The sequence below is a fragment of the Apodemus sylvaticus genome, chromosome 2 (assembly GCF_947179515.1).
Source record: "Apodemus sylvaticus chromosome 2, mApoSyl1.1, whole genome shotgun sequence".
NCBI classification, from domain to species: Eukaryota; Metazoa; Chordata; class Mammalia; order Rodentia; family Muridae; genus Apodemus; species Apodemus sylvaticus.
This window is the reverse complement of record NC_067473.1, coordinates 41,251,559-41,273,164: the sequence shown is the minus strand read 5'-3', so window position 1 is coordinate 41,273,164 and position 21,606 is coordinate 41,251,559. Positions and strand designations below refer to the sequence as shown.

Genomic DNA, 21,606 nt, shown 5'->3' with positions numbered 1-21,606 from the left:
TCAGCCATTAAATGTTCTCTGATTGATGATCACTTTGACAATATACCCAAATAAGATAAGGGAAGTCAGACATTAGTCGGAATTAATGATGCATCTTTTCGTTTTGGAATAATGCCATTTACAAACCATCTGTAGCCTTATATGAACATGGACGATGGCTAAAACACACTTTTATTCTATGTTAGCATGCACTAGACATTTTCCTTTCCCTTTCCTTCTGAAAGACTGGAAAATCTTCCTGAACTGTGTGTCTGTGTACACACAGTCCATTGGCTCTGACATTAGCCTAGCCCCCACAAATCGCCTCCCTAAGGTAGAGCCTAGCTTTTAGAATAAGAAGTCAATATTGCTCAGCCAGTGATTCACATTCAAATGAACTCTTCTGGAACAGATTAGTTTGAAAAATATATAATTAGCAGACTGGGCCATATCTAGGACCTTAGAATCACTTACTACATCCATGATTTTAAAAAGAAAAAAAAAGTCAAGGGAGTTGCATTGACTTCAAGAGTAGACACGTCTTTGGTTTCATTTCCCTGATACTATCCAGCCCTCTATGGGCTCCGGAGGTGTGACTTTATAGCAGTACTTGGGCGCTTGCTCATTTTAAATGCACTATATTCGTATTTGTGCCAAACCAAGAATTCCATTCCGAGTCTTCTCTAAATTCCTTGCTTTGCTTGTTTGAGAGACAGAGGGAGGGATGAGCACTGATAAATCAGAAGTCTTGAGGAGTGCAGCACCCAAGATTGGAGATGTTATAGTAAGTTTAAAAAAATCTGTTATCACTCAAGTAGGTTATTACCCTTATCAACATGTGGGGCTCCGCATGCTTCCAGTAATCTCCAAGCATGGATAGTGGGAATAAAAACTTCACATCTAGGTGCCTTGGCTTCAGAAGTTTGCCTTCTTCAAAAGTCAACTATAAGATTGATTTCTTTTCCTGTGGACTTATAGTCTGACACAGCAATCTCCCCAAATGAATCACCATCTAGGGATCAGCAACTTAATACAGTCATGCCCTCCTTGAGAAGACAGAGAGGACAGGAAACCCTCTTCAAACCCAAGGGGCATGGGTAACCTCAACTGCCCCACACGTGGGAGATACTGTTACTCACATCCTGAGTTGGTGCCGTCCCAGGTAAAGGCTGCCTGAGTTTCAACTTTAACTTTGTCCTTTTGCTTTTGGTTGATGAATGTATTAAGCTATGGAATCTTAAAATCTTTTCTGGGGAGGGGGTCGGGAACAGACAAGTGACGATTTTAAGGGGGGTTAGTGGGAAGATGGGGAAAAAGCAAAAGGCACTAATCAATCATTTGTTACTTTTTAAAAACACCCTCTGCCCAGGGTGTTGCCAATGAACTCAGAGGGTGTTTTGAAATTCTGGAAAGAAATTGATTGTAAGTTTCTCTTAAATTAAAAAAAAATGCACTATGCCATTTTGTATGCAGGGAGAATTATAACAAGACAGGAGGCTGAGTCTCGGAGAGAATAGAGCCAACGGCTATGGAAATGAATCAAGAGAAAATAGAGTTTTACTTAGATTTTTAAAAACATAAAATATATCCAATCCTTGTACCTCAAGGATTTTCTGCCTTACAAAATTTTGTTATGGTAGCAATTACATTTGCTGTACAGCCAAGATGTTTAATGTTTAAGTTTAGAGAACTGTCTAATATCAAGAATAAAGACTCCCCAGTAACAGCATACATAGAGGGCTACGTTCCCTCATTCCTGAACACGGGAAGTAGAAACAACCCTATAATCAGACTTTACATTTATCACTCCTAATACAAAATGCATTCCCTCGAGAGTGCTGTAGTCTAAATAAGCCATGCCAGACCCACCAAATGACATGGCTGTTATTTCTAAAGCTGACTCCACATCCATGGTTTGAATAGTGTGGGAGATTATAGATACACGGCCTATAGAGAGCTATAAATCTCTGTTTATTTTATTAAATATTACAAGACATGCCCTGAGGAGGACAGATCAATAATGGACCTTGTGGTTTCCTGATGGAACGCTGCAATTATTTTCTTTCGTTACAACTTAAATGTAACTCAATTTTATCCATCCATCATCTTTATGGGAGTGATAAGAAACATCACCAAAGGACTGTTTCTTGGTCCTGCATCTGATATTCCTTGTTTGCATCTTGTTTGATTTCTGTTCTTATTGAAAATTGTTCTAATTGTTTTCCTTTCTCTCTGTGGCCGCTTTGAGTGGTGACCCTTTAACTTTGGCACTCCAGGATGGGGAGGTGGAAAATTACTACCTTTAGTTTCCTTTATTTTGGGAAACAGTTGGCTACTCTTTGAATTGGAGTACAAGTGGTATTTGAGAAACAAGGAAGCTCAATAAAAACAACCCAGGAGGTTGACTTTCTCTGGTGCTGTATTGTGTAATTCTTAATGCAAAGTTTCCCCTTTAAGTACAGAGGCAGGATATCTTGCTTTGCCACAGCTAGTTTAAATTTTAAGTCAGAGAAAGAAGCAGGCTTCTGACTAGAGTGTAATGCAATTGGATTCCGTTGTTGTCCCACCCAATGTCAGCAAACTTAGACATGAACTAATTAAGCTTGGATGGAGTTTGGTTACTCATAATATAGTGAGAGGAAAGTGAAAGAGTCCCACAATATGCATTTTTTAAAGAAACAAACAGGCCATTTGAGTTCACCTCTCTTTAGACAAGTATTCCTCATAGCAATAGCTGTCATTTAATATGAGCATAGGACCAAGCCAGGACTGTTTTGGGTATTATTCTTGTCTACACGATAGCTTCAGTGTGAGACCAGACTGCTTGGAGAATGTAAATAATGTCCACAAGGTCGCCACATAGAACTCAGTGGGGCACAGGACTGACCCTGGATCGTGGGCTTCACGCTCCTCTCATTAGGTTCTGCTGATTTCCAAGGAGCATGTCGTATGGTCACCTTATCGCACCTGCTGCAAGTCAGTGAACTAGGTGGCCTGACCTGCATGTCGCAGATGAAACCAGAACTGCAAGAACTTAAGCAGCAGTCAGAAGTCATAGAGCAAGTGTGCTGTAACCAGGCCTTTCACCCAGGAGTGTCTGTTACCAAATGCCTTCAGTGCCCCTCAGTTGATCCGCTCATAATCAGTAAGATCACCAAGATGTCACCGAGTCTATCAACCACACTCCAGGGCAGGCCCTCCTGCCCAGGCACAGCTGGCCAGCACAAAACAGATGCGATGCTTTTTGGTGTGATTTTTTTCCCTTGGTATTGATATGTTTTGTCTTACTGCTTTTCTTTCTTTACTTTTCTTTTTTCTTGAGGAAGAGAGGGGGGGCAGAGAACACAAAGTTGGGTGGGTAGGGAGGTTGGGAGGAGTTGGGGGAGGGGAAAGAATATGATCAAAATATACCACATGTATGAAAACTACCAAGCAAACAGAAAGGAAGAGCAAAATGTTGGGGAAATATTTACTGCAAGCTTACTTTTCCAGCTGTTTATATAATCGAGCAAAATTTTGGTAATGGTACTCCTAAGGAAAACAGTGCAATGAATTACCAGTACTCCACATAAAAAAGCTTCCTTATCCCAACATTCACACACACACAAAAATCATTTCAAAAATGTACATTTCAAATAAGATATACTCACAGAGTAAGATTGCTGCTGATTGTGAGATTAAAAAAAATTCTCCTATTCAAGAAGTTGGGAGGGGGAGAGTAGAGTACCCTCCCAGAGGTGAAGTGGAGGAGGGATGGGGTGAAGAACTCTGGGAGGGCAGGACCAAGAGGGGGGAACATTTGGGATGTAAGTAAAGAAAATCATTAATTTAAAAGAACATTGATTTGAATGTGCAGAAATCATCTCAATGTGTCCTTAAACTTTTTTTTCCTGGAGTTTCTTTTTCTGTTTTGTTTGTTTGTTTGTTTGTTTGCTTGTTTTTTTTCAAGACAGGGTTTCTCTGTATAGCCTTGGCTGTCCTGGAACTCACTCTGTAGACCAGGCTGGTCTTGAACTCAGAAATCTGCCTGCCTCTGCCTCCCAAATGCTGGGATTAAAGGCATGCGCCACCACCGCCCAGCTTTTCCTGGACTTTCAAGTTAACAGATTTTTTATGTCTGATCAGTGGAGATTCTAGAAATTCAAAGTAAATGAATGATTTTTATAATCGTGTTTATCTTCAGATAGAAGGAAAAGGGATTTCCCCCCCTAAGGTAATAACCCCCTTGGGTTATTACCAAGTTTCCATATGAGGGGCATTTTCTCAATAATTTTTTTGCACATTAATATGTTCCTAATGGGATATGCACTAGCCTAGAACAACATGAATGGATAATAATTTAAGACGCTTATAGAGGTTCACCTGTGAATAGGTTTAAAAAAAAGGTCAGGAAATATATTGAAAATGAATTTTAAATTATTGTGGATATGCAAATGATAGAATTCAAAGTTAGATATCATTGTAAATAAGCCCTTTAAGAGTTACATTCAGACTCAAAAGAAAAAAATATGTACCCTGTGGAAATCAAGACCACATTCTTACGGAAGGGCTATTATGACCAACATCACCGGTATTCCGTGGATGCACACCTGTGGCTTGAGATAAGCTCTCTACATCTGTCTCATACATAGAGGCAAGCTTTTAAGCATGATTAAGACATGGATAAAAAATAATGCGCTCTGAGAATTATCAGATGACTCAAACAGGTCTTTCCTGTTGCAGGTCTGAGAAGATGCCCATAATCACTGTGGCTAGATACACTCACGAAATGTGAGGGGAGAGAAAGCAACAGGGCCTGACCATCAATAAGTAAGTTGTGCCTGAAACATCTGCTGGGTCCCTGAATAGATGGTCTTTCCTGGCATCCTTGTGCTTGATCCTGCAGCAGAAATACATTTTCTGTATGGCAAGGAGACAGAAGGGCAAAGAGTCCCTCTGATGGGTCTTCCACATGCACTGAGGACTGGGCCGGTGCCTAAGAAGAAAGATACCACCAAAGAACACTCAAGTCTGTCCATTCACATATTACAGATATTAACAGCTAAACTACCCAATGTGTTTTGAGTCATGAAACTTCATGCTAAAAATAAAGACCGTATTACAAGATATTATGAGAAGATCACCTGATATCTGGCCAAGATAAACAGCCAAGAAAAACTGGAGTCATCTTATTGCTTAGATGGTCACCTTATTCTTAACTGGCTCAATCCTCTAAATGATTTTGGTCTTGCTGTCATTTAGGACAAAGCTAGGACTATATGCTGATTACTGGAACTCTTTCTGTGGGCCAGGTGTGTGAAAAGAAATGTGTGTAGTCTCAGTTTCAGCAGAATTTCGGCCATTAGTAAATGGAGAAGGCAAACAGGCAAATAAGAAGTGGAGGTTTACAGGTATTTCTTTTTATGGAATTTGGCCAGCGAGAAACTTGGCTTCCCTTGCACGAAGACTGTTGGCAAGTTACAGCTTGTTTCCCACAAGAATTTTTTGAGATGTGAGTGATAATGGTTTCAGGTGTGGCATTGGGGCATTTTTCCTCTGTGATAAAACTGGCCTGAATTTTATTGGATAATCTTGCCTCTTTGTTCCCCCTGGAACACTACAAAATGGCAAAGCGGGTAAGATAAAGTTCAGAAGGTTTTGAGACTTTCTAAAATGAGTAAGAATGCTTGCAAGTGGGAGGCAGAAATGTACAAAATAAAACAGTGAGATAAGATACTAGTACGTCCCTGCAAAATCAAGACGTTTAGTGGTACAAAATCCAAGCATCAAGGGCATATGCCCTGGAAGCCCTGGGGAACTCCTAATAGGCTCTGTAAACTTCTGCTGCTCGATTAGCTTACTGTCTGTGGGCAAAGTGTTTTTGTTCAAGATGCTAGGAGTACAGCACATGCATTTCTGAATGCCAGGTTTCTGAAAGGCCTTCAATGTCCTTCCATTCTTTTGGAATATTTTTTATTGAAAAATCATCAGCCCAATGAAGAATTCCATTGCACCTTATAGAGTTTAGAATGTATATTAAACATGCAAGTGGGCAGTACGTCTTACTTGGGACTGGCGTGTCCGTGTTATATGCACTATTAGACTTTGGAGGGAAAAGGAGGGAAGTTTTGTCTATGTTTCATCAAAGGTTGAATTTCCTGAGCTCAATAAAACAGAGAAATAATTTTCCATCTAACAAAGTACCCCAGTCTCATCAAAAGCTGCAACCTGTTCCTGAAATCATGTGCCCCGAGTCCGTCTCAGTGGAATTACATATGTTCTCTTATCAAGTACATACAGACTGCTCTTCCTGGCTGCACTTATAACCTTTGTTTCTTAGACTGAAAACCACTTGGGCGAGAGACACCTATTTCCAAAGCCCAAATGTGTTTAGATAGGACTCAGAGTGACGCTATTTGTTCAGTTATGGCCCCTGATGGCCCCTGTGTTAGGAGGCAGAGCCATGCTGTGTGTGTAAATCTAGGCTCAACCCAACAATTTCCAAGACTAAAATGGACCCCAAGTTGGTGCTTTCTCTGTCACAAAGTGATCAAAGGTCTAGCAGAAAAATAATTCTATACTTATAGATAGCAGTTCTACTTTATTTAAATAAAACCACCAATAATTTTTCTATGCTTTCCTGTGAAAAAATCATTTTTAATGATCATCATTCCAAACCAAAATATGTTTGGCAGAAATACTAATCTAAGCCTTAAAATATTTTTTTTTATTTTAGTTTTAATAATCTGTCTGTCTGTCTGCATCTCTCTGTCTCTCTCTGTCTTTCTGTCTCTCTCTTTCTCTCTCTCTCGTGTGTGTGTGTGTGTGTGTGTGTGTGTGTGTGTGTGTGTGTGTGTGTAGCTGGGTTTACTTTTTTTGTGTGTGGGCACATGGAGGCCAGAAGTGAGATTTGGTTATCACCCCCTAGGGATCTGTTTGTTTCTATTTATTCATGTGAGACAAGGTCTTTCTCACTGGACTGGAGAGTGCCAATTAGGCTCAGCTGACTGACCATTGAGCCCAAGACATTTCTCATAGTAGTGCTGGGATTACAGACACCTGTTTTGTTTTCACACGGTTTCCAGTAATACAACTCAACTCCCCATGTTTACACAATAAACATTTCGCTGACTGAGCTATCTCCTCAGCTCCACATTAATTTCATAAGCTACTGTTTTAATCATTAATCAAGATCAATTTCTTAATTTTCTTACAACGAATTTGTAAATATTTTGAATCTTTACAAATATTCATCAACCACAGAATAGCTTCCGTATTTGTTTTTTTAAAGACAGACATTTATTCTGCTTCATACCACTTTTAAGTGAGAAGGCTATATGACTTACCCTATTGAAACAGTGCTCATGGTTGGGTCCATAAAAATGCTGAAGGCATCTCACATTGTTTTTGTTGACAATCTTGTTGAAGAAGTCATTGACATATTTGATGGGGAATGCACAGACTGCTGATCGATTCATGGGTTCGGCAGAATCTGGCTTGCTTTGTGCAAACACCCCATAGAGAATGTCATCAGATGGGCTAGCTCCTATTTGCTTAGCAAGATTGGCCCCCGGCTTACTGACATACGCAGCTTGCAGGATATTAAACACTTCTTCGCGTGCGGATCTCTTTCTTCTTTTTTCTGTCAGAATGCATTCCAGAGGCATTTCCATGTAGGAGTGCAACCCAGAGTCTACAGAACAGAACCTGATTATTCTTGTATGAAAAGTCTGAGCATCTAGGGTTTCCTTTTGGACAGTCAGAAAGTAAATAAAATGGTTGCTCTCGAAGGCATGTATGTACTTTATGGGGTAGGAATCGCGGAACTCTGGTAAGACATCAATATAGGACTGGTCCGTCAAAAACTTAAAACCATCTTGGGTTTCCTTCAGCCGTCTCACCGATATTGAATGCAACGAATAATCAGGAGGGTAGGAAGAATTTATCGTATTTCCCACAAAGAAATTGATGAAGCGGTCCTTTTCAGACAGGAGGACTTTGGATCCCAGGGCACTCACTACACAGTCAGGACACTGGCCTGGCTCTTCATCCACAAGTAGGGAGAACATGCAGTGAACCTCGGACTGTATGTCAGCAGAATTGTCAGGAGGAAGGACATGCCGCTGGCAGGTCCCTCTGCGGACGCTGCCGCAGCTAATGAGTTGATCGTCATAGTAAGTATCAACAAGCAGAGCCACATTGACGTTGTCTTTCCAAACACCCCCTGATGAATTGGCTCTGCTGCTGCAGTCCTGACAAGGCAAACAATCTGGGCGTTCCAGCACGGGCCCGGTCTTGAACTCAGATACCTTCTGAAGGTCTTTGTCACTTAGAACATAAATGTAGTTTGTGGCTCCGAGATAAATATGATGGCCGTGCAGGACGACATTCTGGATGGGGGTTTCTGCGGTAAAGTTGGGAAGCTGATACTTCATGTTCACGTTCATCTCAGACTTCACTAGGGCCTCCTTGCACTCCCCGCGGCTCCTCTGCGCCAAGGTCAACAGCAGCACCAGAACGCCAGGTGCCAGCACGGTGGGAGCCTTCATCGTGAGGAGCTGATCTGCCAAGACACATCCAGGCACGAGCCCTTTAGTTGTCATTAGAAACAAAGAGAAAGACCCATGACTCCAGCTTCACTATCAGAAATAACATTTTTTGCATAGAATGAAAGAATGACATAGAATTTTTTTTTTTTTACATAGAATGAAAAGAAAAACTGCCAGCTTCACATAAAGATGCATTGTAGGGCTGGACATGACTCCACATAGTTTAATTTTAGAAGTCAAGCCACGAACGAGTAATTTTCAAGGACCATTATGTGGTGCAAACAATGTTCTGTGTTGAGGCCATGCAGCAACTGAGAGATATTCAGCAGTTGAATAAGAAACATAGCACATTCTGTTTTAAGCCCTTGCTGGTTGCTTAATGTGGTTTCATATCTGTGGCTAATGACTAGGTTGATGCTTAAACTTTCTTGGTTAGTCAAGTAAAGGAACTGTGGCTCAGATTCATTTATTCTAGAAATCACAGCAGGCATTGTTTCCTTGGGAGCATGTAGAATTACTAGGCTAAATTTAGCTTCCTTTTGGAAGAAAACAATCATAAATCCTAGAAGCAAGCGATCACATGCTGTTTATAGGGTGTGTGTGTGTGCATGTGTGTGCAGGGAAAAGGTATGGTAATAATTTGGCTATAGTTGACCTATTGTTTCAGACAGACAAATACTTAAGGCAAGATCACCGGGACTTCAAAACAAACAGCAGGCTGAAATGCATAAAAGTAAAATTTAATCTTCGGAACTGAAGTTTTAGAACTATTTCCTAGGAAAAAAACAACATATTGTTCATTATCAAGTCAAAAAGCTCTTTAGTAAAAGGAACATTATTTCAGTATTCCGTGGTATGCAATTGGACCAGTTTTTCTCCCAAGAACCATAACTGGTTTGTTCTTTCATTTTTAAAAATATAAGGGGCACAGGTTAAAAACATGTGAACTCTACTGATAATAGTTATGGGCAGGGTTTTGCAAAAGAGAGGCTTTAGAATGAAAGCTAATTACCCAACACGAGCTGAATAATGCTTAAAACCATACTTGGCATTACAGTGATGGTAAAGACTACTAATCTTGAATCTATGAAACCACACCAAAGTCACCAAGCAACTAATATGTGCATAACTCTGTGTTTATACTATGGAAAATGACACATGGTTCCTGCCTTTCAGTGAACCTAAAAAATGGCTACTATGTAGCACACATAGGCTGACTATACTACCCTGCATTAAGACAAACCCCAAACTACAAGCATCGGGAGAGGGAGAGATGGCCCGTGTGGGATTATGATATGAGAAACAGGCACAAATTCTCCATGTTGTGAAACCCAGAAGAGGGAGGGCAATATCTGTCTGACGCATTACTGCATTGCAATAACTGAGTACAGGGAAGGCTGGAACACAGCTTGGCATTAAACTAATATATAACCGAGTCTCTGTGTAAATAAAAGATAAGTAGTAGGGTCAAAAACAAGAACCTTAGTCCATACTTTCTGACTTTGGTTCTCTTGCATTTCTAAAACTTGGGAGCTTTAAAGAAATGGTTGACCAGCAAGTATAATGGCCTGGAGGGAAGTAAAAGAGGGCCAGAAGCAATACAGTGCCCCTAAGAACAGAAAGAGAAAGCAAGGCATAGTTTAGTCCGTAGCATTTGACACCTGGGTAGACAGAATAAAAGGAAGGTGAGGATGATCGGGAGGCCTCTGGGCAGAAGTAGACTGAGTTACAACAGCATGGCAGGCAGCGATGGGAAGGTAGCTAAAACACACAAATTTTAAGCATGAGTTTAATGGAAACCAAGTAAAGGTCTACCATAGGAATGATTAGGAGGGTTCACGTTGTTTATCAGGAATCAGGTGCTTGGAATACATGGGGAATGAATTTTCTGAGCAGATGGAACATCTATGCCAAGGACCTGGGGTGAATAATGAAAGGCTTCTGAGGAAAGCTGCCATTATGGATGAGAGACGTGACTGGTCCAGGTGAGACACATCTGCTTTGAGTGATACAGTAGCAAGTGGAATGAGGAAGGCATGTACATTCAAGACTCAGTGTACTCGGTATCTCAAGATAGAAATAAACTACAAAAAAAGCAAACTAAAACCTAGGTAGGCATGCTTCTCACACTGGGACAACATAAAAAAGGAGATGGCCAGTTAATTAAGTCTGGGTGAATACCTACATTTAAAGAACTAAAAGAAGAGTTAAGAAGGCTCAGGTCGTTGAGACATCAAGAGGCAGCATTGTTTGTTATAGAAGCCAGCGGAGGGTCTCAAGAGGCAGCTAGTTCATACAGGAAAGAACTATTTGTTGACCTTCAAAGAGTGGTTTCAATTAACTTAACAGGAGCTTTCAAAAGACTGTTAAGGTGCAAGGGAATGTGTGTTCTGAGGAAGTAGAATGTTCACCCAAGGAAGAACAAGCAGAAGGCAACAGCAGCTGTTTGGATTTCATTGTTAGGAAAGCTGTACGCTTATTTGCAAGACTTTCCCCTCTTTTACTAACACTGCTTCGGTACCAATGAAAACACAGTGCCCTGCTCTGGAAAGCTCATGGCCCATTGGTAGAGGCAACGAGTTAACAGCTGTGTGAGTTGGGAGGAAACCAGACTGTAAATGAGGTTAGAACTCATTCTTCAAGGAGGACAGTGAATCAGTGGTTTTGTGCAGAGCAGAGAACCAGGAGGATCACGTGGCACGGGCAGGATGGTGGCAATTAGTAGAGTCTGAGAAGCCGGTGACAGGCACAATCGAGAGATAAAGCTGATGACGCAATATTCCAAACAAGTATTTCTAAGATTCCAGAAACATAAGAGAGGTCACAGGGTCCATAATGAAGTCCATGTAGAGTCAGAGAGGAGAGGTCACAGGACATTAGGAGCAGTGAGGAGTAAGAACATAGTAATTCCATGTTCTACAAGTAAATCAGAGTACATGAACATGTGTTTCAAGTAATGGATAAAAAGAAGGGGCTAGGGGTTTCTGCTGGAGGAAGAGGTTTGGAAACAACCAAAGCAGAGCATGCACACTGAGATTAGCAAGAGATTAAAAAGAACAGCATTAAACTAAGACGTCTTACCTTTAAGGTAAGATGCAATTGACATGCTGTGGTTACCGCTTCACATGCATGAAAGAGAAGAAACCTAGCGTAAACAGCTAAGGACACAATGGTCTTCTGGGTCCATGTGGAGATATCTGACTGATGATTTAGGCTTTGAGGGGATGTGTAAGAAAGCCAGAAAACCACAGTTATACCAGAGAGGAAAGGAACGCTTCAATAAGCTAAATTACTGGAAGAGGTATAAACCGTAATAATAAAAACAACAAAAATGTGCACTGTGTGCTTACCACATGCCAGGCGCTCTGCTAATCCATCAGATTTCTCTCCACAAACATCCTGTGAAGAAGGAAGTATGATTAGCATTCTCTTCTGGATGAGTATGCTTGACAGAAGTCACCCAGTGTGAACCAAGACTCAATTCCATGCCCATCAGACAGTTGCCAACACCCAGATGCTTCTTCATTAACACTGAGAAAGATCACAGCTGGAGCAAAAGTTTTTCCACCAGAGCTCTATCCCAGCCCTTCCCTGTCTAGCTCTACGGCCACAGTTCAATATTCTCATGTGATTGTTTTTAAGTATAAAAAGGAGAGAACAGTTTAAAGATACATGACCATTTTAGAGTATATATGGTGACTGGAATTGAACTGCTATTTTGATATGTATTTCTCATTGTTCTGAAATATACTAGAATATTTTTGGTGCTGGTGAGGGAAACAAGAAAGAATAAAAAATAAGGATAGGAGACAAATTGTCTTATCAGTCCAGAGTACATTTTATGAAAAATAATTTTTTCTTAACATGACACATGTCAGTATATCTTCCAAGAATGAGAACATTATTTCTATATTTTCTCCAAAAAATTGAAGGGAATAAATGAATGCTGATTTCCTAAGGGAAGGCCAAACAATCTTGTAACTCCTTTGCATCCAAGTTGAGCCAGTAATGCAGTATTGAAAGTGTACGGCTTTTAGGTTTTCTCTTATGAAAGATACTTTAAAATTATCTCTATTTTGTTTTCATAATCTGAGGAGTTACCTATGTTTTTAAAATAAGGATCATGTTCTAAGGTTTCTACATATGTCACTCACTGTGCTAATGTTGAACAAACTAGAATTAAGCATATGTATGAATGAGTATTTTGTTATCTCATTGGAGGGGATGGTAAATAAACAGTAAGCTAGCCAGGAAGAAGGATGCATTTAATTACTTAATGCATGCCATTTTCTGGTCCATTCCACTTAATTAAGACTCGTCCCTGTTTACAGAGGTGTGTGCTGGTGAGAGCAGAGTGCAGACTCTGGTGCCTAGTGCACAGACGCTCTGGTCAGGTGCATCATGGGACCCACCTCACTTCTGAGGAAGGCTCTTTGAATTCTTTGATGAGTGCATGTTAGCACATCAATGAGTTTCTCTATCGCTACCATTTGTTCATAGAATCAGAAGGCATGGATGAGTATCTATGATGTTTCAGATACCAAGAAGAGGACTGAAGAGTCAAAGGTGATCAAATTACTTTCCAACGGTCAGTGAGAACACAGAGTGGTAGGAAAGAGAGACAATCACACAGCAATTTAACCTCAAGGTGAGACGTTCAAAGAAGGGAAATGTAGCCAGGCTATAGAGTTAAAAGGACTTAACAATCAGTTAGAGCACTTTTCTCATAATGCAGTCATAATCTCGAGGAGCGGAACCTAGCTAGCTTCAGTGGCGGCAATGGAGCTGAGTTGTCTGACCCAAAGCAAGTCACTTAACCTCTTGCGCTTCAGCAAGTTTTGAGTTTGAAGAGTGAGTTTTAAACCAGTAGCATGCTTAAGTCCCCTGGTACTGGCTTAGTTACATCTATTTTGTGAGTCTCTTCCTGACTTATATTTCAGCGACCTTATCTTGACAACCAAGAGTTAGCATGATGGGAGTGTTATTTCATAGGAATTGGCAAATATTGCACATTAGAGCTTTGTCCTCCCACCCGGGGATGGTTATGAAATATTTACTGGCATTCCTGAAATGTGCCAATCAACTCCAAAGTATGTTCCAACTGTAACAATTCTGACCTCTGGGACTGCTTTTCTACAATTACCTGTCACTCCGATGCCATCAACCTGAATATATGAGAATCATGTTTACCTCACGACTCCAGCTTTCTCCCCTAGCTCTCTATGCCAAATCGGGCTAGGCCAGAAATTTTAATGTTTATAATGGTAGTGACTTCAGAAATATTCTCACTTCCATATATTTCTGCCTCGATCCATTGAATCCTGAGATGTGTCTGAATCAGACTTCAACACAGAATGTCTTTCTCACCACTTCTCTTCCTTTTTTTTCTTTTTGAAATAGTGCTAGCCACTTAACTGATTTTTTGACTAAATAAAACATACAATGATTCAAACAGACTGACTAATTCATTCCCTTGAAATGTGCACATAGCAGATGAAACCGAATCACCTATAAAACATTTCCTTATTTCTGTGCAGTTGGTAGCAAGAATGCACTCACTGAACAAACGTTTCCCAAGAATGAGCACCTCCGTGCCATCTTGGTCATTAACTTTGTGGTATTCATGAAATGCTGCCTGTTAACTATGTATTTGGGCTCAGCCCAACCTTCTAATCCACCATTCAACTTTTCTCTACTACCTATCTGTTTCTAGTTTTCTTAGTGAAATAGCTTGATTTGGTCAAAGCATTCCTCTCAAATCTAGCAGTATGGAGGATTCTCTAGGTTTTGTATTGAGCCCCAACTCTATCAGCAGCAAAAGTGTAGTGTTGTGTTTAAGGACTGATTCCTCAGGGAAATTTAAGCAGGTGTAATGGGACATTTTTTTTAAAGGAGTGAAAACTTAATAAGCTTTGACACAATTAACTTTGCCTTAGGGACTGATTTTTCCCAGAAGTCACATGATACATTACTCTGTTGAAAGCACCTTCTAGTTTACAAAATATCCTCAGTTATATAATTTTTCCTAATTACAGTCACAAAGCAAGCATTATTCTGAGTCTTTTCAGATGACACGTGTATTCAGAGAGAATGAAATTGTTAGTCACACATAGAATCAAGGTCCCCTCAGTATTTCTAAATTTTTAAAAATACACGATGCTTGTTTGAACTGTGCTTAACTGCAATGCCAGGGAAAAGGTTGTATTCAAAAGACATAGCACTTAAGTGAGCACTTATTTATATCTGCTCGGCTCCTATTGTTGCTTCCTTTGGCAGCTCAGTGAAAACCCTCACTACCCCATCTACCGAGATAGCCTATCAATCATGATGCTCTCTTCTCGCTGCAGGGAGAGGACGCTCACCAGACTGGCTTTCCAATGAGCTCGAGTCTTCTGAGCCAGTGCTCAGTCGGGGTGAACATATGACCAAAGCCAGGACAACCATATGGATGCTGGCAGAGAATCACTCATGTTCAGAGATTCCAAACGTTCAGATGATACCACCTTGGAGTCTCTGAGGACCATCTTTGCTATGCGTGGAGAGCCAGCCTGAGTGCAAAGCTTATGGTGCAGGCAGAAGAGCTTAAACACGGAGAGATGGAGGGTCTCACCAACAGTGGGCTATCTGTAGCCCACCGTGTTTTAAGCTTACAGGAACCAGTAAAACTGTTTCATTCTTCCTTTTTGGTCAGCAGTTTCATAACAATCCCTTTATTCCTCGCAAATCACAAGCAAACAATATCTAGTAAAAAATACTTAAGGACTTACACACAAGGTCAAATGCATAAAAGCAATTTTACATGGAATTCTCAGAGAAGATCAGACAAGTTCAGGGTGGTATGGTTGAGTACTATGTAAAATATTCAAATAAATGGGAAAGAACGACTTCTTTGTGTTTTTGAACAATTACTCATCCTGGAAACATAGTTCATCTCCTCAGATTGTTAAGGAGGTACACTTTCACTTTTTTCCTACTATGTATTTCTGAAGTAGAGTATGCAGCAGGAGCTCAAGATGAAAATAATATATCCAAATAATGGCCTGACATATAAAACTATAAAAGATCTCAGTATGCTTAATTACATAAAGAGGATTTGTTATTCTGGAAGATGGCTGAGATGCCATACTGAGGAAGTTAAACCATAAAAATAGTCACCATCTAACAATTAATCAACATCTAAACAATTAATCCATATAACAGGGCCTGCAAGAATGACAGCCTCAGGAATAATAGTGGCCCTCTATAAACTGATAGCCTTTCTAGTAGCTTTAAATGTAGGATTATAAGGACCGAGATGGCTCAGGAGGCATCGGGCTTGCCATGCATGTGTGAGGACCTTAGGGGATTCCTAGAACTCATATAAAGTCATGAGGTAACATGCATGTCTGTTACAAGAGACCCTGCTGCAAGATAGGAAGTGGAGACACGAGAATATTCAGAAGTGGGTGTCCAGCTAGCCAGGCATACACAGTGATAAACAAAAAGAGACCCTATTTCAAAGAAGGTAAATGATTAGGGCCAATTCCAAGGTTGACTTCCAACTTGTGCACAATTACTATGTATGTGTCAACTCCAACAGACAAGAAAACAAAGCACCATAATAATAAAGTTATAACAACACAATTCCAATGGATAGAAATAAGTATCACTGGAAGTGGGGAATGTGGGGAGCCACTGGAAAGTTCCAGATGCCAGAGATTCGAGAGGCTCCCAAGACTCAATTGGGATGATATTAACTGAAATACCCAACATCAGGTAGATAGAACCTGAAGAAACCACCTCCAGAAGACAGACATGTCCCCCAGTAGAGGGATGGGACCACCCACATCTAAAAATTTTAAACCCTGAATTGTCCCTGTCTAAAGGAAATGAAAATGGAGCAGAGGCTGAAGAGAAAGCCATCCAGAAACCACCTCACCATGTTATCGAGTCCATCCAGACCCTAGACCCCAACACTATTGCTGATGCCAAGATGTGCTTGCAGACAGGAGCTTGGTGTGGCTGTCCTGAGAGGTTCTGCTAGCACCTGACTAAGACAGATGCAAATACGCACAGCTAGCGACTGCACTGAGCCCGGGGACCCCAATGGAAGAGTTAGGGGAAGGACTGAAGGAGCTGAAGGTGATCACAACCACATAGAAGAACAATATCAATTAACTAGACCCCTCAGAGCTCCAGGGGTCTAAACCACCAACCAAAGACGACACATGGAGGGACCCATGGCTCCAGCTGCATGTAGCAGAGGATGGCCTTATTTGGCATCACTGGAAGGGGAAGTGCTTGGTCCTGTGGAGGCTTGATACTCCAGAGAAGGGGAATGCTGGAGGGTGAGGGTAGGGTTGGTGGGGGAGCACCTTCTTAAAGGCAAAGGGGAGGGGTATGGGGTTCATGGAGGGGAAACTGAAGGAGGATAACATTTGAAATGTAAACAAAATGATTAATAAAAAAAGAGGGGGGATAAAAGAAAGCAATTTCTAATGACATGTCAAATACTGGTTTTGTAACCAGGCACAGTACATGGTGTTACACAATACTGAACAGATATTTGTAAGCATCCATTACATGACACTCAGCTGTCCAGATACTGAGAAGTTCTGCTGATTTGAAGACAGTAGGACAAATTCCATGCCTTAAGTCTGTAGCCCAAACTGAAATGTAAAGGAAGCCACAGAACTATTGAGAAAACATTTTGTTACAACTTTTTTTCCCCTGGATTTCCCCTTATGCCTCTAGATTAACCACAGTGTATATAATAATAAAGACAATAGCCTTATCAAAACCCTTTCCAGCGTGGTTTAACACTCTAAGTATGATCTTACAGAAGAGCGATGGAATGACATGGAAAATCTGGAAGCGTTCTTCTGTGCCTTTAGCCACCATTGGAAATCACCATCGTGAGACACTCAGGCTTGGGATTATTCTCTGCGTAAGCTTTTCTTTCCTTCCCCACGATCTCCAGTCTCCTCTCCCTTTCTTATACTTTTTCCACTTCTCCTCCTTCCGTCATAGAGATTGATCCAAGGCCTTAAGCATACTAAGCGATTCATCTACCAGAGACCCACATCCCAAGCTCAGGATACTTTCACAACATTGACCTCCGATGCTGGGTTAAAGGCACAGAAGGAATCTTCTAGATTGTACAGCCCCTCCAACTCCTCTTTTGTATGGTCATAGGCAAATAATCCAGAATTCCCACAAGATAGTCTTATTTTTAATATTTAAAAATTAGTTTGTCCCAAAGTATCTTTATGACACTCTGACATGGCATAGAACATTCTGGAAAAGATGTAGGGTGTGGCAGGGAGAGTGAGTGGGAGGAGCTTAGGTGCTGGATGGATATGGATGTGCACTGCTTCTTCATATGGCCTTGCCTGAGGTTTTCTTTTGTTTTCACCTTGTGGATTGGCCATGAGGGTCTTAAATGAATCACGGGCTACACTGGCATTCATTTATGCAGCACACACCGACACCTAGTAAACGTAATGCCTCTGCCTGTTATCCCGAGTTGTGCCTCAGGGAGCTCTGCCAGCTCTCAGTAGAAATGGGGAAGTTGGCCAGTGCTCTGGGAGAGCCCACTCTGAATACCTGCCCAGGGTTCCATTCCTTCCTTCTCTCTACAAGTTAAATAGACTATTTGTTATTTCCCCATCCCTGGCCATCTTGTGGTTTTCCTCTAACTCAGTTTCAAGTTCTTGAAGTCCTTAAAGTTCTTCCAAGACAGAGGCTACAGTAAGAGCCGAACGGGAGCCATTAGTTTAAAGAGTAAGCCCATATCCCCATAGAGATTTAGGAAGTGAAGAGGTGGGAGACCCTGTTACATTTGAATCTCAAATACTGGCTTCTTTTTTAGTGTAAATATGTCCCATGGATGTATTTAAATCACAATCCTAGTGGTAAATATGTAGAGAAAAATGAAGGAGGGACCAGCTTTTGAAACCAACATAACTTGGAACAAAAAGACTTGGGTAGGTTCTATTTATCTTGGGAGTAAAACGATTTTTCTGTCTTCTGTTTGCCTACTTTCTTGCTTTCCTCCCTTTTTTAAAATTAATTAGTACCAGGATTTGAACCAAATGCCTTGTATATGTGAAACAAATAGTCTACAATGTAGCTCAAGCCCCAACCCTTTATCTGTTTCCAGACTGGCCTGCTGTCTTGTCCATGTTATCCTCAAACATTCCCTGTGGTCCAGGCCATACCTGACTCCATTTTTTCAAAAGTTTGTTTTCCTGACACGTACATATTTGAAAAATATGCACAATTGCCTATTTCTACTTTGTTTTTGTTCCTGTTATCTATACAAAACATGCAGTTTTAAATATGGTCAGTAGGGTAATTGAGCTCATGAGTTGATCTAAAATATTATATGAAGGCACAGTCATCAAAGGGCATAAACTTTCTTTTAAAGAGAAGAGTTGTAATGAATAAAGCAACTTGTACATTACGTGAAATTTCAGAAAAAGATCTGTATATTTCTTAAAGATTCAGATATAAATGGCTATAGATGTAATCAAACTAAACTTGGCACAAGAATAATATACAAGTGAATGGGACTACAGCCCCATATAATGAAGGGGTTTAGAGCCACCCCTTCTGGGGTATTATACAAATGTTTCACTAAAGAGAGCTAGTGTTTTTGTTCTAATATTTATGCGGTTATCTCAGACTTTCTCCTGATCAACATTTTAGAAGTTGAAAATGACAGACTTTTAGCCTAAGAAAAAAAAGCCAATTGTGCATTTTTCTACTTTCAATATATGATTAAGATCATTGTCCAAGCCTGATATGGCAAGAGTAAGGATAAAAAGAATAGAATACCATTCTATCCTCGAGATTTTGTCTCATAAATTCATAATCTGTTAGCAAACATCTTTGTTCTTACAAGAATGGCTGACAACATGCAACTTCTGGGAAAAAAGAATAAATGGACATTTGTTTTACTATTGTGCATGTTGTAAAGAAAAATACTATTCAGAACATTCATTGAACTGTCAGAATCCCGGTTGATGGACAGGCATCTACCCCATTAATAAATGGTAGCTCATACAAGAACATTTCATTATCCTTGGAAATGTGGAGGTTGAAATTCCCCATTGTTAAGAACATGCTAAAAGGCTTGAAACCAAAGCAGGGTTTTTTTTCCCTCTTTTCAGTCTAATAGATGAATGGAAATTTATAATTCAGATCGCGTAGATGCCCTACCAGATTTTGCTCAATTAAACCCGGAACAGTGAATAAAATAAATCCACAGATCACATCTTTCCCTATATGTGAGTTAAAATAAGTTAAGTCCAGCAGGCCTTTCCTGCTACATTCACATCAGAGTTTGGAAAGGATGAACCTGTCCAGGCAGTCAGAGTGTCGACCACAAGGAAGACACATACAGAGGAAGCTGATACATTGCTCACTAGTGAATCAGACATTCCCTCCTCTCTGTGGGGGTGGGGAGTGGAAAATGTCCTGGGCATAAGGCATGTTCTAGGTCCAAATGGGAAGGATCTGTGCTCCAGTGGATTAATGTGTCTCTTTCCTTCCTCCTTCCCTTCTTCCTTCCCTCCCTCCCTTCCTCCCTTCATTATCTTTGAGTGAGACAAGGCCCTGTTACATTGTCCTTCAGGCTGGTCTCAAACTGTCCTTTTTGTCTTTGCTTCCTAGTGCTAGGATTATCTCCATGCAACACTATTGGCTGAACCATTCCCTCTGGGTTTTCAGAAGGCAAAAAGTTAAACAGCTGCACAGGGAAACAGACAGTGAGTAGACCCAGTTTTGTCATGGTGGCTCTGTCACAGGGAAAGAGAAACCATGTGAGTAAGGAATGAGACACAGGGGTTGTATCAGGTGGGCCTTTCTGACTAATACTCTGTTCACTTCTGAACCCTGTTTTGCTCACATCTGAGAACGTTCTCTGGGAAGTAAGCATCAGCAAGCAGACTCCAAAACTGAATGAATTAGGTCTCGGCTTTGAAGCTGAAGTACACAATGGTTTCTTTTCTAAGCATCTTAGAAATTGTGAGACTACTATGAATGAATGGAATTAGCAAACTTGGCTGTATTTGTCTACAGGTGAGGATTTTCATGAGTGAAACTAATGCAATTATGTTGGAACAAAAAAATCAAAAGCTTACACACACGGTGAGATCAATACATCATCTTAAAATACGGAACGAAGTACATTATCTACAAAATAAAAAATAAATACCTTTAAATTAGGAGCAGAGAATGGCAAATAAGCCAGTCTGTAAAAAAGGAGGACAGGACCGAGAAGTAAATACGGAATCCTGTTTCTAACATCCAGTAAACACCCTGGATGCTTGAAAAAAAAATCAATAAATCTAAAGGTTAGGACAACTTCAAAACAACTGTGCTCAGCATTGCATTTATATAACTGATCAATTGAAGAGAAAATAACTCAGGGCTATGTGTGTGTTTATGCAATCGTGCTATTGTGAGTGTGTAAGAACTGTGTTTGAGGTAAAGAAAGGAAGAGCAAGAAAAGGAAATGGTCTTTTTAAATGTTCCTTTCCACTTAGAGTCATTGTCAAAATGATGGGAAGTCCCATCCCCCATCGCCCCTCCCCTTTGCCTTAGCACTGTTGTCATAGGAGGAGATAAGCGCGCGGAGAAGAAAGGCTAAAGGTGGTTCAAAATGGCGATGGCTTAAGCTGGGTCTTGAAAGTCGATGACATGCTCAGAACAGCTAAGGGCACAGACACTTTGTGCGCTGAGGACAAGGTATAGGACTTTCCTGAATGCAGTAGGAGGTCAGCTGTGTGAGAGGAGATGGCGTGGTTGAAACTACCAAGTCACATTCAGAGAATGCCTCTCCTGCAGTTTGCTGAAGGCTCTGCCTTCTGTCTGTAGGTGGGAGTCAATGGCTATGGCAGTTAGTGCATATATCCCATTTTAGTGACCACATGGTGACACTGAAGTGAGAAGGAGCACCCAAAAGATGATGTCTAGAAAGACAAAGAATCAGAATAGGAGAGCCCTCGCAGGCCACTGTGAAATTCCGGTTTTTGTTGGAATGAAATGAGAGACCAATATAAAGTATGGATTAAGGAGGTGCTTATATTTGTGTGAAATCCCTTTGAGTGTGTGA

At 40.7% G+C, this 21,606-nt stretch overlaps 1 protein-coding gene across 5 annotated transcripts in view; it reads right to left on the bottom strand.

Annotated features, from left to right (window-relative positions):
- The window catches only part of Met (MET proto-oncogene, receptor tyrosine kinase), a 107,410-nt gene that overhangs the window by 70,856 nt on the left and 14,948 nt on the right, over window positions 1-21,606 (bottom strand). For 3 of the 5 annotated variants that reach the window (XM_052173266.1, XM_052173263.1, XM_052173265.1), the window contains exons 2-3: window positions 11,858-11,906; window positions 7,305-8,521 (exon numbers count right to left, since the gene is read on the bottom strand). In XM_052173266.1, coding sequence (XP_052029226.1) covers window positions 7,305-8,507 — 1,203 coding nt within the window. In that variant the 5' untranslated portion in view covers window positions 8,508-8,521; window positions 11,858-11,906. Of the gene's footprint in view, window positions 1-7,304; window positions 8,549-11,857; window positions 11,907-21,606 lie in introns of all 5 variants that reach the window. The other 2 variants (XM_052173264.1, XM_052173267.1) reach the window with 1 other exon arrangement.